This window comes from Chelmon rostratus, chromosome 23 (genome assembly GCF_017976325.1).
Source record: "Chelmon rostratus isolate fCheRos1 chromosome 23, fCheRos1.pri, whole genome shotgun sequence".
Lineage (NCBI taxonomy): Eukaryota > Metazoa > Chordata > Actinopteri > Chaetodontiformes > Chaetodontidae > Chelmon > Chelmon rostratus.
This window is the reverse complement of record NC_055680.1, coordinates 352,006-376,806: the sequence shown is the minus strand read 5'-3', so window position 1 is coordinate 376,806 and position 24,801 is coordinate 352,006. Positions and strand designations below refer to the sequence as shown.

The following is a 24,801-nucleotide window of genomic DNA, read 5'->3' as shown; positions in this document are numbered from 1 at the left end:
ATCAGGATATGTCATTTAACTCCCACATAAAACAAATGTCAAGGACTGCCTTTTTCACCTACATAACATTGTAAAAATCAGGCACTTCCTGTCTCAAAAAGATGCAGAAAAACTAGTCCACGCATTTGTTACTTCCAGGCTGGATTATTGCAGTTCCTTACTATTAGGCTGTCCCATTTTGTTGCTAAATTCTCTCCAGCTAATCCAGAAAGCTGCGGCACGTTCTGACAAAAAAATAGAAAAAGACATCATATTTCTCTGATATTAGCCATGCTACACTGGCTGCCTGTAAAATCCAGAATAGAATTTAAAATCCTTCTTCTTACCTACAAAGCATTAAATGGTAAGGCACCATCTTATCTTAAAGATCTCCTGCAGTAAATAGTAGCTCTCTCTGTATATGTTTTTAAACTGCTTTCCTAACATGATGTGCTTGATGGTGTTGTTAGTGACTCCTGATGAAACTTGAAAGCTCAGCAATCTTGTTGTCTTATGTTTAGCTACCCTTTTATGGATGACATTAACATTTACTCACTCAGAAAAAGCTAATATTTCTATTTATTTCTCTATATAATATCTTCTATTTCATAGTCAGCTGCTCTGTGTATGCAGTGTATCTAGTGATGAAAAGAGACAAGTAGTCTCGCCTTGAGAATACACTCATCAGTGTTTTAAATGTACAAAAGCGAGCCCCTCACACTGTTGTTTCACAGCCACAGACATTGCATCCACAATCCCTCCTCCTCATCTCAGGAGATTTCAATCATGCTTCCCTGTCTTCCACTCTCCCCACCTTCACCCCTATGTTAATGCCACACCAGACACAATAGAACTTTGGATTTTCTGTATGCAAACACAAAGGACGCTTTACGCTCTTCACCCCTCCCAAAGCTAGGCTGTTCTGATCAAAACTTTGTTCATCATCTCCCTGCCCATATACCTATGGTGAATATAATAATAATAATAAAAATATAAACAGCCGTCAACCGAAATGTATGATATATGACGAGATGGTCTGAGGAGACCAGTGTGGCACTGAGGGGCTGCTTTGAGACCACTGACTGGGAAGTGCTGTGCAGTCCACATGGGGAGGACACTGACAATCATAGACTGCATCAACCATATGTAAAACGCTGTACCTACCGGCAAAGTATGATAAAGAAAAATAAGAAACCCTGGGTGTCCCCGGAACTAGCCCTCCAGCTCTGTGGAAAACTTCCTTTGTGGTTCCAGTTTAATGTAATTAAATTCAGTTTAATTCAAGTAGCTGTAATCCAAAATTCAGGTTCAACTGCTCTCCATTCAGACCTTGGAGACAAGAAAGCACAAAGACTCCGGGGAAGAAGCTCTAGAAGAGATGCGGCTGAACATGTCATCACTGGTCAGATTTGGCAGGGGTCCAGAGAAAACTACGGAGTCCGACACTGTCTTTGCATATGTACACACCGACTCAACATTAGCTTTAGTGACCTCTGATTGGTGTAATCGGGTGTCATAACTGCCAATGTGAATAACAATCTTACTGTATTTACGCTTATCCTTAGCCAGCAGTTGGCTGATTCAAGGTTAAGGCTCTGGGTTCAGGAATACATCTGACTACGGTTGCTGATGTTGCTAACTTCACGTTTCTAGAAATAGAGCTGCCAGTAATCAGAGTTGGTTTTTCAGCGGGTCGCTAGTTGTCGCTAGTAGGGAAAACCTGTTAGAAACATGGAGTGGTTAGTGATGAAATGTGGGCTGCAGCTTTGGACAGTGCAATGCACTAAAGGACTGCTGAGAAAAAACATTGGCGCCAACCTGCTCTTACTTTTGTTTGCATACTATATACGACATGCTACACCCTGGTCAAATTGGTATGTACGATCAGCATAGCAGCCATAATGCTGCTGCTGCACTGCAATTTCCCATCTTGGGATAAATAAAGTATATCTATCTATCTATCTATCTATCTATCTATCTATGGCAGCAGAATTGAATTATTGCAATTCTAATTTCTTCTCTTTTTTCTAAATATAAATAAATACAATTTAAAAAGTGAAACAGGTCCATGGGACATGAAATCACTCAGACAAGTCAGCTGAAAGAGCTGGAGAAGACTGCCACCTGGCTGCATGGACCACCAACTACCTCACCAACAAATCACAGCATTTTGGGCTTCACAACTGTGTGTCTGATGTGGCAGTGTGCAGCACGGGAGCTCCTCACCCTCTACACATTGGACTTCAGACACAACACAGACAGCTGTCACATCCAGAAGTTCTCTGACAACACAGCCATTGTTGGATGCGTATCACAGTTGAACGAACTGGAATAAAGGTAAGCCATCAATATATATATATATATATATATATATATATATATATATATATATATATATATATATATATATATATATATATATATATATATATAATCCATATGTGACTCATGTGGCATTCAATATGCCAAGGGTATTTTTCTCATGTTCAATTCAACATGCAAATTGACAACAGACTGAATATGCATCTCAAGGTGTCCTGTGCATTCAAAAAGCTTTAAAATGGATTTCGATTTACCGCAATCATCACTAGACTTACGCTGATGATGGCGGAAACACTGACATGCTTTTACTCAAGTGAGGGAGCACAGTAAATGAAGTGTGGGGCACTGCCTCCTGGTGCCCCCTTGTGGAGCCAAAATGGGCCCATTTGTGTTCCCCATTCTGAGTCTATGTGCTCATTAGTGATACAACTAGGATACTAGACTAGACTAGACTAGAGTCCACAGAAAAGCTACAGCTGGATTTCACCTGTGGTTGCCCATATGTAATCAATACTGATATTGACACACAGGGGTCCTTACCCACTGCCCAGCCGGATCCCATATAACCTCTTGGCCCCATACAGACAGACAGCTATGTTTGGCCAATGTGGCCAAGTGGGTGCCATATGTATTTCCCAATTTTAAACACATACGCTGATTACCTATTTGTGCAGTACCTCTGGTGCATGTAATCAGAATAAATGGGATTGACTGTGTTTGCATAAGTCTCACCTATTTGTTAAACCCAAATGGGTGTTTGTGTTGCCCATTCTGTGACCATGCACTCATTTCCCATAATTTAGTGACCTAACTAGGACACACCTGGGTTTGCCCATCTACTTAGATGACCCAAGCGGGCTTAGATAGATGCTCATTTTGGATCTATACCCACTTTGTACCCATGTCCTCCTTAACCTGGGGAAGTAACCCGAACCCATGCTTGACAAACGTTAGTTTTATTCTTGTTCTAAGTAACTGGAAACAAACCTTTTCTGTACTCCTCGTAGATCACAAACCCTTGAATATTAAAACGACTCATTGAAATGAGAAATGTAAACGTTATAGAGTTTTTTCAGCGGCAGCAGTTGCCCTGTTTTCCTGCATTTGTTTATAAACCAGATTTGATCACTCCAGTATGGCAGTAACGCTGACGTACGATTCGGCGGCCAATGAGGTATTTGTATTTCTACATCTCTTGTCTGCGTTGACAAATGGCTTGACTCAAAGTGATGGGCTAATATATATTGCTCAGGCGTAGGCCGAGTGAATGGGCTTGGATATGTCTCAGACAGTACGCTTATAAAATGTAAAGCCCGCCCCCTAGGCATGCTTACGGTAAAACAATCGTACTTTAGTACAGACGCTACAACCCGCCCATTTTTATGTGACGTATATTTTGACCAATCACATTTTTCTGTGGGCGGGGTTACAGCTAAATGACGGCGATGTGTTTCAATGAGAAAGCCCCTTTGTGTGTTGTCAACGTATATAAGACATTTCTGCCGCAGTTTCTGTCTTTGGAATAATGTCGGCTGAATACGATAATAGGTGAGGAAAACTTTTTATTGTGTCCGAATTTTGCGCTTAAAGTTTGATTTCCCTGATATGTCGATAGTTTTTCTTCGTTTTGGATGACTCCTGGCGATGTAACGGTAGACACTGAGCAAAGCATGCTGCCCTTATGTGCTCGTCTACCGTTAACGCTAAGGCCTGCCGATAGCTTGCCTCAGACTAACGTCTAATGTCTTCACGTTTCTTAAACCAATACGGTGAACTAATGTTTTTGTCAAGTTAGCAGTATACTTAACGATCGAAATTGTAGCTCACATGTTTGTTTTAGGTGGAATGAACGTAGGCGATCGCTGTTGGTCGCGAACGTAAGGTTAACTGAAGCAAATTAAATGGCAACCGGCGCCTCGGGTAGCACGTGAACGAGCGTGGTACAGGCCTTCCCAGTTTTTCCGATTTTAGATTATTTTGTCTCGGAAAGACTAATTCCAATCTAAGGATATGCTGGAGCTGCGGAATTCCCTGCTTGTCACACAGTACAGGAAAGCTCTTAGACTTGGCAGTGTATATCTGTAGATATTCGTTCATTTTGTACGAGGGGCGCACATGGTCTTGGTAGAGTTAGCGGCGGCTCGGACAATGCTGGTAGCTTAGGCCGCTAAGTGCTGTTGTTTTCCTCGGGAGCTTTTCCCTTTATACTGCTGGCGGTGAAAAGTATGTTATCTTCATGAAACAAAAGCCTGGCTTGTGGCGTTGTACACGTCGTTAATGGGTTGTGCTGACTTGGCAAGTCCAAGAGGCCACAAAAAGATGAGCAGGGCCTGTTGGCATTGACTATCGTGGGCCGGGACCACGACCAGCTCAGCTTTTCTTTATTTTTTTTTTCTATTACGTATTCTGAATTCGAACCACGTATTTAAGTCCACCAGTCCCAATTAATTCATACGTTTTAAAAAAGAGTCGCACACCGTAGGCTACATTAGCTAGTTGTGACCGTAATTCCCATCGACTCGCTTCCGACTTTTCAGCCCTGCCTGGAGGAACGACCATCTTGAATATGTAGTAGAAATGGCGGACTCCTGAGAAGGCGTCTGCTTACAGGCGTAGGAATACAACGGTATATCTCTCGATCAGTCTATACACGGTGTATCAATCAGTAGATAAAACCATGGAAGACAATCCATCATGCAGACATCTGAAAATATTTTAACAGAGCACGCGTGGTATTTGCGTTTTTTCCCTTTTTTGCTCGAATATTAAATGGTGGTCTGAGAGGAGTCAGTTTGCAAGGAAAACAAATAACTCTCTTGTCTTGCCATCTGCAGAGACAATGGCCCAGAGGGCATGGAGCCAGATGGGATCATTGAGGTGAGTTCCCTACAACCCCCTTGCTGCTTCAATTATATTTTACTGATATGAAATGCAAACTCAAATGCATGTGGAAGTGTCAGGTCAGCACGAATGTGAACTTTTTTTTAATGCTCAAATTTGTTTTGTCTGTGTAATCCGTGTATTACCCCATCTAGAGCAACTGGAGTCAGATCGTGGACAGTTTTGATGAGATGAGCCTGCGAGAGACTCTGCTCAGGGGAATTTATGCCTATGGTTTTGAGAAGCCTTCTGCCATCCAGCAGAGAGCCATTGTCCCTTGCATCAAGGGTGAGTAATATGAACTAGCATTTTACTGCTTTTCTTTTCCCTATAAATACAAAGTGCACCGTTATGAGAAATGCTGTGTTCACTCCTCCACCCAAGAAGAGTGCAGCTGCACCACGCTTAGCAAAAAGGTAGTCTGATGTTTGACCTGCAGACTGATGTGTTCGTGTCTGCTTTCATCATTCGAGAAGCAGTGGTAAAGGAATGGCTTCTAGGGAAATTATTTAATCCTGTTCGAATATGTAACATTTCTTTGGACTTTATAGGGTAGATGCAAAACCATCTTAAAGACATATTACTGCCTCCTGCTGGAGTGGAGTGATCAGAACATCACTGTGGCACATTTACAAAGACTGGCTGTACTGGAACCATCATTTTCCCAGTCTACTGTAAATTACCAGTTTAGACCAGTTCACCATTTTTGGAGGGAATGCCTCTCCTGTCTGGCTGCTGGCTGGTTTGTCACAGTGGCCAGCAGCAAAGGAGGCTTCTTGAGTGGACAGAGCAGAGAGTGTGAGTGGCAGACCGCGGGGAGCCGTCCTGCACTGCCCTTTGTTTAAACCACCCCCGTCTGTTTCCAGGAGTTAATTTTGTGGTTTGGTCCTTTCAAGAGACCAGACGTGTTGACGTTTTTTGGCTGCTGTGCCGTTATCCTGTGTTGCTGTGTACAGCTAAAAATGCAGCACAGATGAGTCAGAATGACACAAATGCTGTAGAACAGTTTTATGACATCACTCCAAATAGAGAGCGTACCCATATCTGGTGCTAAGAGTGTTTATTTGTGACCCTGTCTGAGTTTCATGTTTGTTTTTTGGTGTGGATATCTTCCTGGAGTTGAACCAGTTTTGTGAACTGTGTTTATGGTTTTAGGTTATGACGTGATCGCTCAGGCCCAGTCTGGCACTGGGAAGACTGCCACCTTTGCCATTTCCATCCTCCAGCAGATTGATGTGGACTTGAGAGACACCCAGGCTCTGGTCTTGGCCCCCACAAGGGAGCTAGCTCAGCAGGTGGGCTCATTGTCAAACTGTGTTTTAAAAAAAAAAAAAAAAAAAAAATCTGAGAGCTGGATAGTTGTCCGACACAGCTGTTGACAGAGTAGTTCTGTGGTTGCTGTTTGCTAACATGGAGCCCTTTTATACAGGCGCTTCCTTCTCCTGTACTTAACTAGATTAGACTGCAGTGACTGTATAGAATAATTGAGATGTTATTTGGAAAAGGTGTTTCGATGCTGAATTACAAGAATTCACAAATGCGTAGAGGGTTGCCAGGTCTGTAATTTAAGTTTCTTTTGACAAGTTTGAAAACACTCTCAAATGTTTAAAATGTCTCCTTTTTAATAAATACATTTGGCATTTGGATGCAGCATTTTTTTTCTCAATTTCATCATTTTTAAATGCAAGCCAGAAAAACTTTTTAAATCTAAGGAGATCAAAATTTCACTCCCAGAAATGGGTCAAACTGGTCTTCCAGTCTCCTGCCCTTCAGGTGTATTCCTGCTGTGACATACATGCACAATACATGGTGGCAGCTACAAACAATCAGAAATGCTGTATAATGATGAAACCCATGCGTGTCAGCTGACTCTGTAAACCCCTGCTATGTTGTTGCTCTGGTTGGCGTTCTGCTAACTTGAGTCAGTGACACAGCAGGGGTCCAGGGACATGATCAGAAATCACTACTTCTGAATACAGCACCCATCACACTCAGGGAGTCATTGGCTATGTAGTGATGATGACGAAGGTATCCGTACTACATCCGTCTAAATCAGCTGCAAGGCACTGTTGGAAGAAATTTTGAAATTTCACCCATGCCTAATCAGCAGTAGTCTCAAACTAAGCTTTTCAGTTACAATCAATTCCACTGCTGACCCCGTCGACTTCCTCAAAACCAACCCCCTCCTCGGGCCCTGGTTGTGTTGCCCATGGTTTTGACTGGAGTCTGAAGCACGTTCATCTCTTTTTAATGGTGAACAGACTTACTGGCTGAATGGTAAACTCGGTCAAAAGCAAACACAGCCTATGACATGCCTTGTTTGACTGCTAACTGTTTTACTTCCCTAAAACAGGAATAAATGGTATATAATATAATATATAATGGTAATAAATTTATTTTTATTTTTTACTTTAAAGATCCAGAAGGTGGTGCTGGCCCTCGGGGACTACATGGGGGCCAGTTGCTATGCCTGTATTGGAGGGACCAGCATTCGCAGTGAGGTCCAGAAGCTGCAGGCTGAAGCCCCTCACATTGTGGTGGGAACCCCTGGCCGTGTCTACGACATGTTAACTCGCAAAAACCTCTGTAAGTCTTCAAGCAAATGAATTCTGAAATCCTAAGCTGTGAAGTTGATTTCTTTAGACTTTTTTACATAAAACTGCTTAAATGAATTTCCAGAATATTGAACAATGGATTGGTAACTCTATATTGCTGACATTTGTCCAGCTGCTTGTACTTGTGCTCAACTGAATATGAAGTGGGAATATGGAAGGTGTGATGAAGTGATCACATTTGACAAGAGATAAGTCAAAGCAGCCTTACAGCTTTGTGCACAACTGAAGAACTGCTATGTAATGATAAACCCCATGCCTGTCAGCTGACCCTGGAAAGCCCTGCCTTGTTGCTGCTACTACTATCTGGAGTCTTCAGCACAGCAGGGGTCCAGAGGCATTTTCACACAAGTTGGGACTCTGTAAAACAGATGAAGCAGAATGTTAATTTGCAAATGCTTAGAGATGGGGATATATATATATATATATTAGTATCATGATTGGGTTATTAAAGGGCATCCTTTCTTTCACAAACAAGAACACAGCTTCACATTGTTAACGGTGATTGTAAAAAAGGCTATTACTACATAACATGCAAACACAGGAGCAGATCTGATTATATATATCAGTCTCTCAACTGTCTTAAATTGGTCCTGCAGAGTGGCACTGGAAGGGTCACCGAACCAGCTCACACCAAAATGACAACACTCCCAATATCACTTTGTTAGAGTATCCATCTCCAGTATTCTGACATCCAGTATCACCACAAAGAACATGTATGGTCCCTGGTTTATCACACTTACTTTTTTCCTTTAGCTTCCAAGTCCATCAAAATGTTTGTGCTGGACGAGGCTGACGAGATGCTTAGTCGAGGGTTTAAGGACCAGATCTATGACATCTTCCTCAAACTGTCCAACAGCATACAGGTAAGAGCCAAACATGTGTATTACTGGATTGTATTCTAACATTTTTAACATTCGAAGTGAACCATTTGACAGTCCTGGCACCGTAACTAATTTTCAGTTGGCTCCAGTCAGTTGACCAGTATGCATGTGCATCTGGGCAATTTTTATTTGGAGTGCAAATGAGCTACAAACATTAAACTACCAGCACCAAGGGATGATAAATGCCTAATTGAGGACCCCAAGAAAACATTGAAATGTCTGACGGCATTTTAAGCAGCCCTCCGTTTGTCTGTCAGGTTGTCCTACTGTCAGCCACCATGCCAGCTGATGTTTTGGAGGTCACGAAGAAGTTCATGCGTGAACCTGTCCGAATCCTGGTAAAGAAAGAGGAGCTGACCCTTGAGGGTATCCGCCAGTTCTACATCAATGTGGAGAAAGAGGTGAATAAACATTTTGCAGCTGAGATAATTTAGTCATCAAACTAAACATACAGATGGTAGTAAAATTTGAATTTTCATTTATGTACATGATCATTAAAGTGCATAGCTTTGCAGTAAATCTTGCATTCATCTGGTATGCAGATGTTTGAGTGCATGCTGCATACCATGAAACAAGGCTGAGTCCTGACAAAACAAATCTTAAACCACACTCTCTGTGGCGGTCCTCAGGAGTGGAAGCTGGACACGCTGTGTGACCTGTATGAAACACTGACCATCACACAAGCAGTCATCTTCATCAACACGAGGAGGAAAGTAGACTGGCTCACTGAGAAGATGCATGCCAGAGACTTCACTGTCTCTGCTCTGGTAAGAGCATCCAGCAATACACCTTTGAATCTTGTCTGAGGCATGGCACAGGGTCACAATATCACAAAACACCCTCAGTGTGTCCTATAGTGCTGGAAGTGTAGCTGACACATCTCTGTATCTGCTTTAATAGTAAACTGAATGCATTTCAGTGACTGTATTTGTGTCTTGATCTCCACTTACATTCTCCATCTTGTCTTTTAGCACGGTGATATGGACCAGAAAGAGAGAGACTTGATCATGAGGGAGTTCCGCTCTGGCTCCAGTCGAGTCCTCATTACCACTGACCTGCTGGTATGTACAATAACAGCCTTCTACACTGTTTGCTCGAATCCTCCGTAGTCTAGCACAGGGGTCAGCAACCTTTACCACTCAAAGATGCAGTAAACACTGGGAGCCACAAAACCCTTGACATTTGAATGAAATGACACTACATGTAGCTTTTTTTGCCTTTATGCTATGTATAAACTATAATGTGTTGCATTTTAGGAAATCAGTGAACGAGTGCAGAGAAAACAAAATTACATTTCTGCATGCAACATTTTGAACTCAGGAAAAAGACGTTGGGTTGAAGGTTACTTTCAAGTAAAATGCTCGATGTCTATTTGAGTCCTTGTATTTATGACAAAATGGCCGAACTCAAAAGTAAAAGGACTATTTCACTGAACAATGAAAAAATATGAATGTGTGCAAAATAATAGGCAATTAAAGTATTGATCATACTTAATGTGATTTCTGCTCCTGAACGTCAGTGCGCAGTGTCTGCACATCAGGGCTGCATGCTGTCACCTTCATGTTTACACAGGAACGCAAGCTGTTATCTCAAGCACTGTGAGGCAATGTTTTTAAAAATGAACTAAAATAAAATGCCCTTTAATTAAATGCTAATTATTTTCAAAAGCAGCAGGGAGCCACATCAGACAGAGCAGCAGGTTGCTGAGCCCTGGTCAAGTTTTCCAGCAGCATCACAAACCTATGCCACTATCACTGGTGGTGGATGAGTGATTGTCTGCCATCGTTGCCCACTGTGTGTTTGTGTGCTGTCTTCTCAGCTAGCCAGCCACCAGTGCCTTTGAAATCCAACAAATGTATGGTTTGCTCTTGAAGACAAGTAAATCTATAGAGGCCAAGGTTCCCTCTCCTCCCATCTGCAGTGTTGGTGAAGGACTGAATGTTCCTTGGTAGAGAAGCTATCTGCCCTCCACTGTGGCAGGGTTCATGTCCTTGACTCACAACTAATTGGCAGATTACATTGTCTTATCCTTATTCCTTTTAACTTTCAATGTTTTGAATTTTTAAATGAACATTTTGTAGTTGGTGTTTAGACTGACTCTGTGCTGAGGTTAAAGTGCTTTTATTTTTTTTCCTCAGTGAAAATATAAAGGATCTGGTGTTGCCAATGGACTGCAGACTCATTTTATCCTCTACACCCCGACTTTTAAATACACTTTTTATGGTTATTTGATGTGGATGTCTGTCTGAAACTGGATGACTGTGCTTGGTAATTAATGGTCACTGTGTTCTTCTTTAGGCCAGAGGTATTGATGTCCAGCAGGTGTCCCTAGTCATCAACTATGACCTGCCGACCAACAGAGAAAACTACATCCACAGGTAAAAGGGCTGTTAAGAGTGTCACTGAAATCAAACTTAATTGTAATGTTGCATTCAATTTTGTAGTCTTCAACCTCAAACAACCAAAATTTGCCAACATGTTGAATTGTCAATTAACACTTGCAACTCCCATGTTCCATCCTGTATGGCATGAACATAAATCCAAATCCACTTGCCTCATGCTGCTATTTAGTGCTACTATAGATGCACTTTGTTCACTTTGCACTTTTTTTTGGTCTTGTCAGGATTGGTCGGGGTGGTCGTTTTGGCAGAAAGGGAGTAGCCATCAACATGGTGACTGATGATGACAGGCGAACCCTGAGGGACATTGAGACGTTCTACAACACCACCATTGAGGAGATGCCCATGAATGTGGCTGACCTCATCTAGAAGACTCCACACACCATTCGTCCACCCTACCCTGCTTATTTTAGAAGTTGAACCTTGTTTCTTATACGATCTGAATTCTAAGAACTTTCTTTTACTAAATTCCACCTTGACTTTACACTCTCCATTTGAAAGGAAGGAGAAAATGCAGTCATTATTCCTTCCCTGTGTTTGAAATGGGTTTTTGGCCATCTTGGAAAGATGCATTTTTGACCTGCTTCAGCTGCTTGCCATAGTCTATTCACTAAATTCCTTTTGCAGTAAATCCCTGTCCTCAAAAGTAAAGCATTAATTTGAACATTTTCATACTGATGTTTTGCAGAGTAAGACCTTTAACTTAAGTGAGTTTCTAACTTGGTCTCACATTTGCAAAAAACCATGTTTCCAAAAACAGAATTTTAAAGTGACAAAGTTGATGTTTAAAAGTATACTAGTTCTGACGGTTAGCAAAAGCTTAACATGAAAATAGTAACATGGCTCAATTGATTACATGCACAATGCTAACTGGAAGATAATTGAAGCTTTTGTAAAATGTGGCTGTGATTTGTACCTGCAGTTTCCCCAGGTGCTGCACTGCTTAGACTGCAGTTAAGTTTGGATTCGACACACCCATAGTCTAAAGAAATGGGAAGTGCTGCATTTGAACCAGATCAGTATTTAAACAACTTTAACACACATCCATGATCATGTTAAGAACAGGTTTTGGGGCTAGAGCACACAGGGCATACTCAATAAAAGACTTGTATAGTAAAATCCGTCATGAATGAGTTGTTTACCGTTTTGATCCTTTTACTGCTGTTTCATACATATATTTTCTATTGCTTTTGTACATACTGCTTGACTTGTACAGTCATTTGTGCAGTTTGAAGTCTGACTGGTGGATACAGATGTTTGGAGGAAACCGACGGTGAGTTCTGTGGAGACTTTGCCTCTCGACCCTGACAACCTGGTTGGGTTTTCATCTCTCACTGACATTTTTGTTTTTATTTTTAAACTACATATTGGCTTTTAGATCAGGTGGTGGTGACTTTTTGTAACCTACCTCACCAAATTTTTTTTTTTTTTTTCTGGGAAGGGGGGGGGGGTCGTCTGACATGAAAGGACCAAACTGCAAATGAAATATCAATTCCTATTCCCCAAATGTCTGCTCTTTCTAAGCGCTCATATTAAAATGCCTGTCATGGGTTTGGTGTCTGGTTTAGGAGAACTGTCATGTTTGGGGTGTATAGTTAGTGCTATTTTTTAAAATGAATTTACGGAATTGTTAACCTTTTTAAGACAGAAGCAGTGTATCAAGTTTTCTACATTGGATTCTGTATAGTATTTATTTTAATGGTCTTCAACAAAAAAATAAAGGTTTCTCCTTTTAACAGTGTAAACTGGCCTCTGCCTTGTTGAATAGAATGAAAGCTTTTATGGCCAAATCCTGTGTAGAAAAGCTGGTATGTATTGGATACACAGCATGGAGAAGATGGAGCGACACACATCTGTGCTGTCTGCAGGTGAGTGACTGAACTACCGACGTTGACATGCGCATAATCACTTAGGGAGGTGAATGTAGACAGATACTTTATTCATCTCCAGAGAGAAGTTTGCAGTATGTATTCGCGCATTGTTCACTTAATTTTCATCGTATGGTTAAATTGAGTGTGAGGGAGCTGAAAAAGAACTTGGAGTGCCCTTTACGTCATGATTCTTAAAATAGTTCAAAAGCAGTTTTCAGTCTGAACTGAAGAACACTGTAGCCTGTCTACTGATTGTTGTCTTTCTGCAATAAAAAGTCAATTGAACATCGGTTTCACGTCCTTTCAGTCACATTTGCGACCTCTGTGCAAATACAGTGCAAGATCCATGGGTAGAAAAGCCACGACCGACACGTGAGCGTACGGAGCCCTGCAATCTTTTTAAGTTATTCCTTTGTACGATCCTCACGTTTTCAAAATCTGTGACAAAGTGTTACATACGATCGATATCTTAGTTGTAATAGTAGATATCAAAGTTCTATTTAAACGAGCCACCAGTTTAATGTGTCATCTTTTGTGTAGAACAAGAAAAACCATAAAACACCTGACACCAGAGGTTCTTAATGTTTTCCAAAGTTCTTGTATATTTTTGGAAACTATAGGTAGGATGACATGCTGCTCAGTTTGTAAGAATCTATATTTGTAGTCTACTTGCATTATATGAGTCAGTGGAAACCCGCAAAAGTGTTTTTCCTGCTTAAACTTCTGCATTACTGAATATTCAATCATTTTCCAACACATGTATCCATTACAGTATTTAAAATTTTTAATCTTTGTTCCATAAATTGGATCACTGTTTCTCCAGCAAGGGCAGATTTTCTGCTGTGAGTCTTGATTAACATGACTCAGGGTTTGGAGTCAATCGAGTGTCATTCCACTAGGGGGGGGCATTGTTCTTCCTTCACTATCTGAAATATCTCCCCTGTATCACATATTATTCAGGAAGCATTTTAATCTGGTGGAACTTTGATCATTTAGCTTCATGAAAGTATTTTTTAAATGTACGTAGGATCAGAGCCTCGGAGCTCCTTTCCAAAAGTAAACAGACAAGCATGCGTACATGCACGCGCACACAGTGGAGTTAGTTGAAAGCCAGTGTGTGTCATACAGATGCTAAAGGGTACCTTGTGATGTCAAGTGGAGTGACAAATGGTAGATTTTTGACTGCCAAGGAATGAGACTAGGCTCTTGTTGTAATTTATCAATTAACATCAGATTAATAACAATCTGTGATGTTTATGGCCCAAGTACTGATGACTCATCAGTTTTTATTTATTGTTTTCCTCCATCTCAAATATTTCCAATTGCCCAGTCAGAATAGGAGCAACTTTAACACTGTTATCGACCCTTCAGCATTTCAAACAAAAAGCATATCTGGCTGTCCACAGAATCAATCAAACAGTTCTTGGCCATTGTTGTAGGTTGCAGCACCCAGCCAGAAGAGAATACTAATTCTTCTCACTGGTTCACCACTCATATTCACTTTGACTTCCTCCTACAACGCAGTTATATCTAAGTCAATATTATAGTGACTATGCCCCCGAAACACTACATGGCATACAACCAGTCTACAAAAACCCAACACCAGATGGCACTTTAACACATCTCTTCTCCAAGACCTTGATTTTGACGGTCTCATAAAAGTGGGCACCCTTAGAACTAAATACTTTCCCAAAGTCATCACCAACTCTTCATTGAAAAAAAAACAGGGGAAACAGTTGTAAGAAGTATAATAATTTTGTTTTCTATTTATAAGAGAGAAAAACCTGAACAACCTGAAAACATTAATGCAAGCAAGCCAGCAGAGGAAACCTAGAACAAGCTAAGAAAGTAAAAAAATCAAATAAATGAAATTGTAAATAAGAAAACCCAATTCATTATACATAGACTTCAAATTAAATCAAATAAGGAACAAACAATTACCTACACCACTAAGGACTCAGCAGGGAAGCCCACTCATTCACCCGAAGAGATAAACAAAATCTTCAGAGATTTTTATATCTATACTCATCAGGAAATGACCCCTTTAAGCACACTTACCACAGCTTACCAAAGAGCAAACCAATACACTTCATTCATCGATAGGACAAACTTTCCCACAATATTTTGCTCAGTAACAGAGCACCAGGACCCAATGGCTTCCCTGCTGAGTTCTTTAAACTCATCTGGTCCATTCTAGTACCAGTCTTGAACAGACTGATAACTTGAATTTAAAAAAAAAAAATCAAGACTGTCAGCAAACATGAACACAGCTATAATTTCCCTCTGCTTTAAACCTAACAAAGACTCAACTTTACTATCTAGTTACCACCCCACTTCTCTCCTCAATGTGGATATAGAAATCATCACCAAAGCAGTAGCTCACAGGATAGACAAAGAAATTCCAGAATAAACCCGCTTTATCAAAGGTAGACACAAATTCTGTAACAGACACAGACTTTTTAATTTAATGGATTATTCATCAATGCAACAAGCTGGAACAATCATAGCCGCCTTAGATACAGAAAAAAGCCTTTGAAAGATTAAACTAGTCATTCCTCATAACCGTATTGCAAAGATTTGGCCTTCAGCCACCGTTATCACCTCTGGACAAAAACCTCACAAAGCTTCACATTGCACAGGGTGAGCATACTCCAATATTTCTATTACACCTCAACTGGGTCTAGTCTTCTACCCTCCCATTATGTAGTAACAACTGGGACGTGGTCCACGCACTACCTATCCCTCAATGCACAGGTCACATCATGTATTTAGGCATTAATATTTCCCTCAAGCTGTCAGAACTGTTCAGACTCAACCTCATGCCATAACTCCAAACAATGATGAACATCCCACTTATCCACTATGGGCAGAATAGCCTCTGCAAAAATGATTATACTTTCTAAAATAAATGAGTCATTCACAATGCTCCCAACTCAAACCACCATCTCCTGGTTCAAACCTCTAGATTCAACTATCTCTCATATCTACTAGAAAAACCAGATACCCAAAATCAAACCGGAAACTCTACAAAAAACAAAAACAGAAAAAAAGGAAAGACTCAAAGCAAGACTTTTTACCATTAGTGTCAGACATCAGATAACACATGGCTAGATATAGGGCAAATAGTTTGTAAAGATATTATCTTTAGATTTACCTTTTCTCAATCAGCCAATTAATTGCCATCCTTATTTCAAAACATTAACAATTAGCAGCATCTCCAACAGCCTGGTGGAACTTCCACAAAATCACTAACACTTCCTTTACACCAAACAATTTTACTTTCATCTGTTACAATCCTGATTTTCTAAATAACAAGAAACCACTTAATTTAAAAAGGTATCACACACCTTAAACACATCCTCCATAGTGATATGCTGGTTTCATTTCCGCAATTGGTCCAGAAGTACAGAATCGGGAGTGATCAATTTCTGGAATATCTGCAAATTAAATAATCCATTCAAACAAAATGTAACATTATGGCCACCATCCTTGACCTTTCTTCATCAAGCTCAGAGTTAGGGCTCTTACCTAGGCTCACAGACACTGTGTTTGTATGGAGGACTGAAACCACCAGCATCAAAAATAAATAAATAAATAAATAAATGACTTGATTATGAAATTAATATTAAAATGAATGTACCAAAATAAAGGTAGACAATAATTAATTCATAAAATGTTTTTTTCTGTTTTAATTTGCATCTGCGTTTTTATTTAATTTGTATTCATTTCAATATTTACTTTCATTTATTCCCATTTAATTTTCCATTTCATTCATTTTTTAAATGTCTTCATTTATTGTATTCATTTCTGTAATATTTCCCTTTGTGTGTTCCTCTTATTTATTTCCCCAAACTTATTTATTTCTATTTTCAATATTCATTAACAATACATGCCTTGCTCCCACACAGCGGGGGCCATATGAGACAGTCTCAGGCTCTGACTGTCATACTGAGCTGATTTGGAGCTGCTACTCTGATCTGGATCATATTTTATAAGGAAAATATTTTCTGTTTTCCCTCTGATGTCCTCCAGCTGCTCTATCTCAACTCTTGGTGATTTACAGTGTTCCTTGATGGACAAATAGCTTTACTTGTTGCAAAAGTTATCACTAACTGCTGCTAACTGTAGCTGCTCTCAGCTCGTTAGCTCATTCAGCCATGCGGCTAGTGGTCCTACTGGCCAAATCTCCCTGATGCCCCACTCCATGACAACACTCCCACACACCTATGTAGCAATAGGGGTATGGGTATCAAAGTCAGGCAGAGGATCGCAATCATATATAAACTTAGGAACTAGTGACAGTACAGCTTGCTGTACCCTAGAGTGATGTATTCTGATGAATGTGTGTGTGTGTATTATAAGAATGAAATTCATTTTGGACAATTCTGCAGATCACTATTTACATTCAGAGCCAATGTTCAGCACCATTGCAACATTTAGTGCATCTATTCTGTAGAGAGATGAAAAGTAAAGGTGTGGAGGTTCCCTAGTTCAAATCTCTATGTGTCATGTGTGGTCAGAGAAGATGAAAAGTGATCAGGTTCAACATGTGTGAGAGACTCTTTCACACATACAGTCTATCCCTGAAATGTTCAGGAACATTTCTTGCATGGCGTCATGTGTGAATGGAGGCAGGGATCAATAGCGACAGTGTGTGTGTGTGTGTGTGTGTGTGTGCGCGTGTGTGTGTGCGTGTGTGTGTGTCTGGATCGAATTTCCCACATGAAGTCAGAGTAACATTTTTGCAAAAATGCCAACACAGTGGTGTTATGAATGGAAGCAGTCACACTGTATGGAAAAGCACAGAAAGGGTTATGTCTGTCTGATAAAAGACACTTTCACGTGGAGTGAGCAAGCCAATCACAGGACTCCACTGATAACATATTTGATTCCATGACTTGGTTATGGTTTGTAGATCATGAAAAAACATTACAGGGTCCTGGAATCTTTGACAGTGACTGCCTTCTTTAGCATAAATTGCTTGAGTACAATGCTCAAGGACAACAACACACACTTACAATATTTTTCAAATTCAGTGGCCTCCAACACTTTGCCTCTTTGTTCCTTTTGCACACATTGTTAAATGCTTCTACATAGTTTGACACTGAAGCGAAAAGAGAACATGGGCTGTGTCCTACAGCCAGGCTTCTGGTTACAGCTGAGATAGAGCAAAACAAAAACAACATGATGAGTGTTGGAAACATTACAGACCAGGTCATGAAACACACACACAGACACACACACAGACACACAAACAAATTTTTTTTTCCATAGTTTTGAGGAACCCCACTGACATAAGGCATTCCCTATCCTTAACCACCACAAATAAGTGGCTAACCCTAATCCCTACACTACCCCAAACCTGATTCTAACCTTAATCTTAAAACCAATATGTTAAAAAAGCCATATATGTTTAAACTTTTCTGGTGGGGAGGACTTTTATTATGGCTTGTACTATGAATATGACACTGCCCTTGCTGAGCACAGTGTTATTGAGGGATGAGTGAGGGACAGAATGATCAGTGGAGGAAAGACATGCAAGTTTTCCCTGAAGTTTTAGTTAGGCCCAGTGTTGTTGTTGGTGTTGGAATAAATTCACTGGGCCCCTTTAGGTGTTAGCGAGTGACTGCGTCAGCTGCATGAGGGAGACGAATGGGACAGCTAGAATGTCTTCTAAGACCCTCACAGTCCCAGCGTCAGACTGCACCTAGTATAAGTACACTCCAGTTCGGAGTCAAAGAACATTCACATCCAGCCAGTCCGACCAAATACCAAAACCACCAGAGTGTTCTGGAAAGCCATGCATTGTTGGTCAAAGAGTGGACGGACATACTGCTGGATGGCTGGGTCTCCTACCTCTCTTCCCAATAAACGTTCATGGTTGGGGTCTTGAGGTTGCTACGGCTGTTGGATTCGCCCAGATAGTGCTTGTTGATATGCAACTTTGATCATTGTGATCAGATACATTGTCCACGGAAATTGCCAGTGCATCTTAATTCCATCTATTACATTAATGATTGTAATTACAATGGGTGTGGTTGTTTAGATTTAAAAAAAACAGCAGCTGCCATTCAACTCCTCCCGTCCATAACTCCTCCTAACATCCCTGGTGTCCCAATATGACGTCCATCCAGCCTCAAAACAAGCTATGTCTCTCTGCTTTTTTTTCCTGCTCTCAGCCTAGGTGGCCCTTCTTCCAAAGGCACTTTCTCTGTGGCGAAGATGCCCTATGCCCATCCCCCAATTCCCCAACACACATACACACTCCTGTTACCCATTGCACCCCCTGTTGGGTGCTGGATTGTGGGGTTGAGAGATGGTGGGGTGGGAGGATTATGCAAGTGTGAGGCTCATAAAGGGCCTGCCATGGTCTTTCTGTTGTGTGACGGATGGCTGGGAGGCTGAACAGGCCTGTTTTGCATGAGAAGAGAAGCCAACAGAGGGGAGAAAAGAGGTCTTTTCAATGAGGCCTGTCACCCAAAACCACCCTCCCGCACCGAATCCTCACACCCCACCCTTCATCATCCATCCCTTCATCCTTTCGTCCATCCTCCTTCCTTGTTCTCCCTCTCGATCTCGGTCTCCCTTTCTTCCCTCATTTTGTGGCTTTCATTTGCCTGTCTTCACTGCTTCTTTCTCACCCTATAATCTACACCCCACCCCCACTCTGCTGCCCTCCTTACCTCTTGATTTCATCCCACTTAATTTCTGTTCATTCAGATTTTCCCTCCTTTCCATCAAGCTGTTTTTATCTCGGTGAGTTCCATAACATTTGTATCCTCTCATTACTTTGTGGATAATGTGAATAAGAAGCTATAATGGAAATGTCATTGTCAAAGCTTTTTAACACTAAAAGAAGTCATGTGACTTGATGCTCTGACATGCTGACTGAGTCCACATTTAGATCAGCAGGAGATATTATGTCATAATTAAGTTAAAGCTGCATTCAGTGATTGTTAGCCACTAGGGAGCAGAAAAACACCACAACAAAACAGACAGATATACAGCCATAAGGTTGGTAAACCTAATATGATGAACATACCTATGCATCCTGCAGACACAGAGCAACATTTGACTTCATTTGGAGTCATGTGTGTTATAATGAATATAAGTTCAATATTCCCTCTCCTTTTAGCTCTGGTTTGGTCTCCACCAACTGGAAAAAATCTCTCAGCTAGTCTCTTTAGCTGCAAAATGTGTGCCTGTTGCAGCAGACAGAATGTACAGTAGATATGAGAGTTTTTTCAATGACAAGTGTGTCTCATCTGCATTTTCCAAATTGAGAGGGTCTGCATGCATCTGACATATGGATGACACACTGGCAGTAACTTTATCATTATTTAAATCTCTTCACACACTCATAGAATATAGATGCAGTCATTTGGAGTACTGACAAATTTGATGCATCATCAAACACACACTGCATGAACTGGCCCTTATGGCACAAACAACACACCACCATCAGCAGTGTGTACTCACAGTGCTGCCACCTTATCTGAAAAGCAATAAAGAGACTGATCACTAATGGGCTTTCACAGAATAATCAACTAGTCAGATATCAAAACCTCTTGTTTTGTGCATTGTTACAGACTCATCTGTGGGATTAGCATGGTGCCGCAATAAAACAGTGTCAGTGTATCTACAGCCATTTGCAAACAGCTTCTCGGTTCCAATCGAGCACTCTGCTATTTCACCTACCCCATGTTGGTCCTGCATACATTATTCAACTTTTTACTGCTTGTATTTGCTATTTTCATGATGACAATTGTTCATTATTAAGAGAAAAAATATGATACTCTCTATCTTAATCGCCCGCTCGGCTGCTGTTAGGGAGTAGTTGATGACCGCTAAAAATGCTCGAGTTGTGAGTGCCCAACTGATGACTCTCTCAAACTAAACCCAAACACAATATGCTTTCTGACTACTTACCAGCATCCATAAGCTACAGCTTATGTTAATGCTAAATTTACCAATTGTCTGCTGTACACTAAATTCTGTATGTGAGGGTACCTGAGTTTAACAGTTTATCTGCTCATAAGGCATACACTCCTATGTAAACATAGCAGTGAGGCCTTGTCAGGGGGCCAAATAAGACATGGTTGTCATTCCCAGTCCCACACTGAGCCACAATGCTAATCTAAAACTAAAGCAAACCAGCCCCATTTGCTTACAAAACAAATTCCCCAAACATATTCCACATGAACTTCCTATTTCCACACTAAAAAACCCAACTTTGCTGGTCTTGCTGGTGACCAGCTTAGAGTGTATTTTGGGCACACTTCTGCTGGTCTGCAACACTGCAAAACTGCAATGTGTGTCATTTTTAAAGTAAAAATTCCATTGCTGCTCTACTATATAGTTACATACTACAATACATTTATTTTACTTTATATACTAAGCATCTTTGTTCCTTCAAAATGAGTAAATAGGGTAAATAGGGTAGGTTTTCAGTAAAAACTGAAAATTGCAAATGACACCTCATAATCTGGTGTGAAAAGTAGGTGCAATTACATTTTACACATCTACAATAAATAATTTTTAGCAATATTTCCATAAAACTTATATAGTATAGACAAATTAAAACAACATATGTCAAAAAACATCTTCATGTTAATTTATAGGAAAATATTGCATATTGTATGTAAGAAGTAAAAGTACACTTAAATATGTATTATTATTTATGTACAAAACTAATATTTATGCTACATATTAGCATAATCTAGTTTTCCATGTGTGAAAAACTGATATTTTATTTAAAAATATAGGGTTTCTTCATTATATGCAGACATGAGTCAACATAGTTAAATACATAATGTGTTCATATATACTGCATATATCCAAATGAACACATGTATAATTCAGTTTGTTTGACATGAAGAGAAAGAGGACACTAAGTCACACACAAAATGTTTTGTTAAATGTTCATCTCTGCTTAGTACAGAACTAACCAGCGATGCTTATCAACTGAGAGCCAAAACGAATAAAGAGTTAACTTGTATGGAGCTGTATTACCTGACTAGCATTATCAACTGAGAAGGTTAATAATAGAATCTAACTATAATTCTAAGCATTGTTTTGTCAAATTTAGGTATGCCGATTTACAACAAGGACCCAAACCTTTCCCCTTATGTTTTCTGATACATTAATGAACTGTGTTTTTTTTTCTGTCTGTCCATCATAGCTACACAATAGCCAGTCGAGGCAGAAGCACCCAGAGCCTGGTTCTGCTCAAGGTTTCTGCCTCCTAAAAGGAAGTTTTTCCTCACCACTGTCGCCAAGTGCTTGCTAATGAGGGAATTGTTGGGTCTCTGTGGAGAAAGAAGGCAGCCTGAATTTTCAGCTGTACCTCCTGGAAGGCCTCCACAGATGAACCAGGACTGTGAAGCTGCATCCCTGGCAGTCAAGCCTCCCTCAACGTTCAGCCACACTTGTTCACTGCATCAACGTCTGCAGCGTCAAGGTGCTTGCAAGGAAGTGCGGGCCCTTTTTTCAGCCGCCTGCTGTGTACGCTGGTGAGTTTTATTTCTTTATTTCTGTTATTTTTCTTATCCAAAAATACAATAATCTGATGTTGTGACAAGTTACACTCTGACAGATGTGTTATGTGTGTTTTTGATTTTGCTGTACTCTTATATCTATCAGGGTGTGGATGCGTGCAGTGTCTCAGGGTGGACCGAGTGGACAACCTGGCAGAGTATTTGGTGGGGCTGAGGACTCAAACTGGACATCCCTGAGCAACCAGAAGGCCACCACCAGCATAGCTGTGGCAGTTATGCACAGACAAGATGGACTGGGATTCTCATGTCCTGGGTAATGGTACACTCCTCTGCTGTTGTTGGATGTGAATCAAACAGCACTCATTCAGTGGCATAACAAGCGACTGACGAGGCAGGAATGTAGTATTCTGTTGCAAGGAGTCAGCTTGCCTGCCTCTACTCCTGTTGCTCCTGTGTCTCCTCCACCTGTACAGATACTCCCCACAGCTTGCAGCCTGAGTGTGTCAGTGCTCGTAATGAGTGAAGGTGTGAATGGTTGTGTTGTAAAGCACAAGTGGTCTATATAAATGCAGTCGATTTATCATTACTTATCCTAAACAGCTCATAGTACCATATTACCACACTAGAACACTTCTTTCCCAGAATGCAAGCTTACTGATGGTTCCTAAAGTCTCTAAAACCAGAATGGGAGCCAGAGCCTTTAGCTATCAAGCTCCTCCCCTGTGGAACATGTTCCCGTCTTTGTCCAGGAGGCAGACAGTCTCGCTACATTTAATAGTAGGCTTAAAACTTGTTGTTGTAAAATTGTTGGGTCTCTGTGGATGGTGCTATAAAAAGGAATTGAAATGAATTCATGTCATACCAAGGCATGTTACTGACTTGGCTTCTTCCCCAGAGTCTTTGTGTTTTCCCATCTTGCAGGTCCCCAGAGAGTGGCTGAACCTGGATTGTGGATTATAGCTATGTCTCCTGACATCCACTGCAACTTCCATTATTATCTATATTAGTTATACTTCCATTATTATTAGATCCATAGCTTTTAATTACGTGCATATACTATCTGCTATTAATATGTACATATATATGCATATACAATGCTATATATACTTCATGCTACAAGTCTATTATTAGAGCTGTCAGTGCTACTGTGATTGTATCACTGTCCAGCCCCCCACCCCACGCCCCCTCTGCCTCTGCCTCTCTCTCTCTCTCTCTCTCTCTCTCTCTCTCTCTCTCTCTCTCACCCAACTGGTCGAAGCAGTTTTTCCTCGCCACAACCTCGCCAAGTGCTTGCTCATGAGGGAATTATTGGGTTGAGACAACTTTGGTTATGATTTGGACTCAAATGGACTATTTTTATAGGGCTTTTCTAGTCTGCTGACCACTCAAAGCATTTTACAACACAAGCCTGCATTCACCCACTCAGACATAGTAGCTAGGCCACCTGCTCAGTGCGAGCATTAACAGACTCACACACGGATGCACAGCATCGGGGATCAACTTGGGGTTACCCAAGGATGCTTCGACACGTAGACTACCGAGGCCGGGGATCGAATACCTACCTTCTGATAAGTGGACAACTGCTTCACAGGTTGATGATTTTGACATGCCAGTCACCCAAATTGAATTAAATTTTAATTAAACAATTTTCCAATCTTGAAATGTGCAACAGATGAAACAGACAATTCCACAGTTATCTTGAGCAGAGCATGGGCAGGCAGGAGAAGAGTTCATACTTACTCACAACCAAAGAATTCACACAAAACTCCAACCTGGGAATCATGTCAGAAATGTAGGCAAAAAAGCTACCAGAAATGAGTGTTATCACTGCTCACAACAGATTATTTGACGATTAATGGGTGTAGAGCTGGAGTTTAAATACAAGAGAGCAGGTGATTGATTTGCAGATGAGTCTTGGATGTGCTCAGGTGATGAGAGGGAGGTGTGGACAGGTGCGGCTAATCCAGTTGGTGGGCCTGTGTGACACACCTACACACAGGCAGGGAGAGACAGACAGCACACACAGGGAACAAGGAAACAGAGACACAATTAAGGAGAAAGGGGGAGGCAGACTGAGCAGACTGCCTACTCTGCTCAAAGCTGAGCAGAGAAGGCAGAACATTCACCCCCACATAAGGACTGACAAACCCCGGTGTGTGCCCCAAAAATGGAGAACCCCCCCATTGTGAGATGTTACTATTATCATAGAACTATTGTTTATAGTTTAACTAGAAGAAGAAATCATTACTTATTTTCATGTAAAGTCAAACTCAGTGCAACATAGTGATAGTTGTTGTGTGCATTTAAACTATCCCCAAGAAGCTGTTGGCAACCAATGTTCATTGTCCAGGGACCAA

General features: G+C 40.9%; 1 protein-coding gene and 2 non-coding genes across 3 annotated transcripts; all 3 read left to right on the top strand.

Moving 5' to 3' along the window:
* The first annotated feature begins 3,741 nt into the window (after window positions 1-3,741).
* Window positions 3,742-12,821, top strand: LOC121626423 (eukaryotic initiation factor 4A-I-like). Its single transcript, XM_041964923.1, has 11 exons — window positions 3,742-3,849; window positions 5,136-5,178; window positions 5,337-5,469; window positions 6,337-6,476; window positions 7,599-7,767; window positions 8,550-8,659; window positions 8,935-9,078; window positions 9,307-9,444; window positions 9,649-9,738; window positions 10,976-11,055; window positions 11,301-12,821. The coding sequence occupies exons 1-11, from the start codon at window positions 3,827-3,829 to the stop codon at window positions 11,443-11,445; spliced, it is 1,215 nt and encodes a 404-aa protein (XP_041820857.1). The 5' UTR covers window positions 3,742-3,826; the 3' UTR covers window positions 11,446-12,821.
* Window positions 7,019-7,158, top strand: LOC121627041. Its single transcript, XR_006008001.1, has one exon. It is a non-coding gene; the product is annotated as a small nucleolar RNA SNORD10 (small nucleolar RNA).
* Window positions 8,032-8,162, top strand: LOC121627042. Its single transcript, XR_006008002.1, has one exon. It is a non-coding gene; the product is annotated as a small nucleolar RNA SNORD10 (small nucleolar RNA).
* Window positions 12,822-24,801: the final 11,980 nt, after the last annotated feature.

What these genes read in the sequence shown, in the direction of transcription:
- LOC121626423 (XM_041964923.1), top strand. Translation starts at nt 3,827, where the DNA reads ATGTCGGCTGAATACGATAATAG. An exon ending in AGCCAGATGGGATCATTGAG is followed by an intron (nt 5,179 to 5,336) that starts GTGAGTTCCCTA and finishes TACCCCATCTAG; the next exon opens with AGCAACTGGAGTCAGATCGT. An exon ending in TCATTACCACTGACCTGCTG is followed by an intron (nt 9,739 to 10,975) that starts GTATGTACAATA and finishes GTTCTTCTTTAG; the next exon opens with GCCAGAGGTATTGATGTCCA.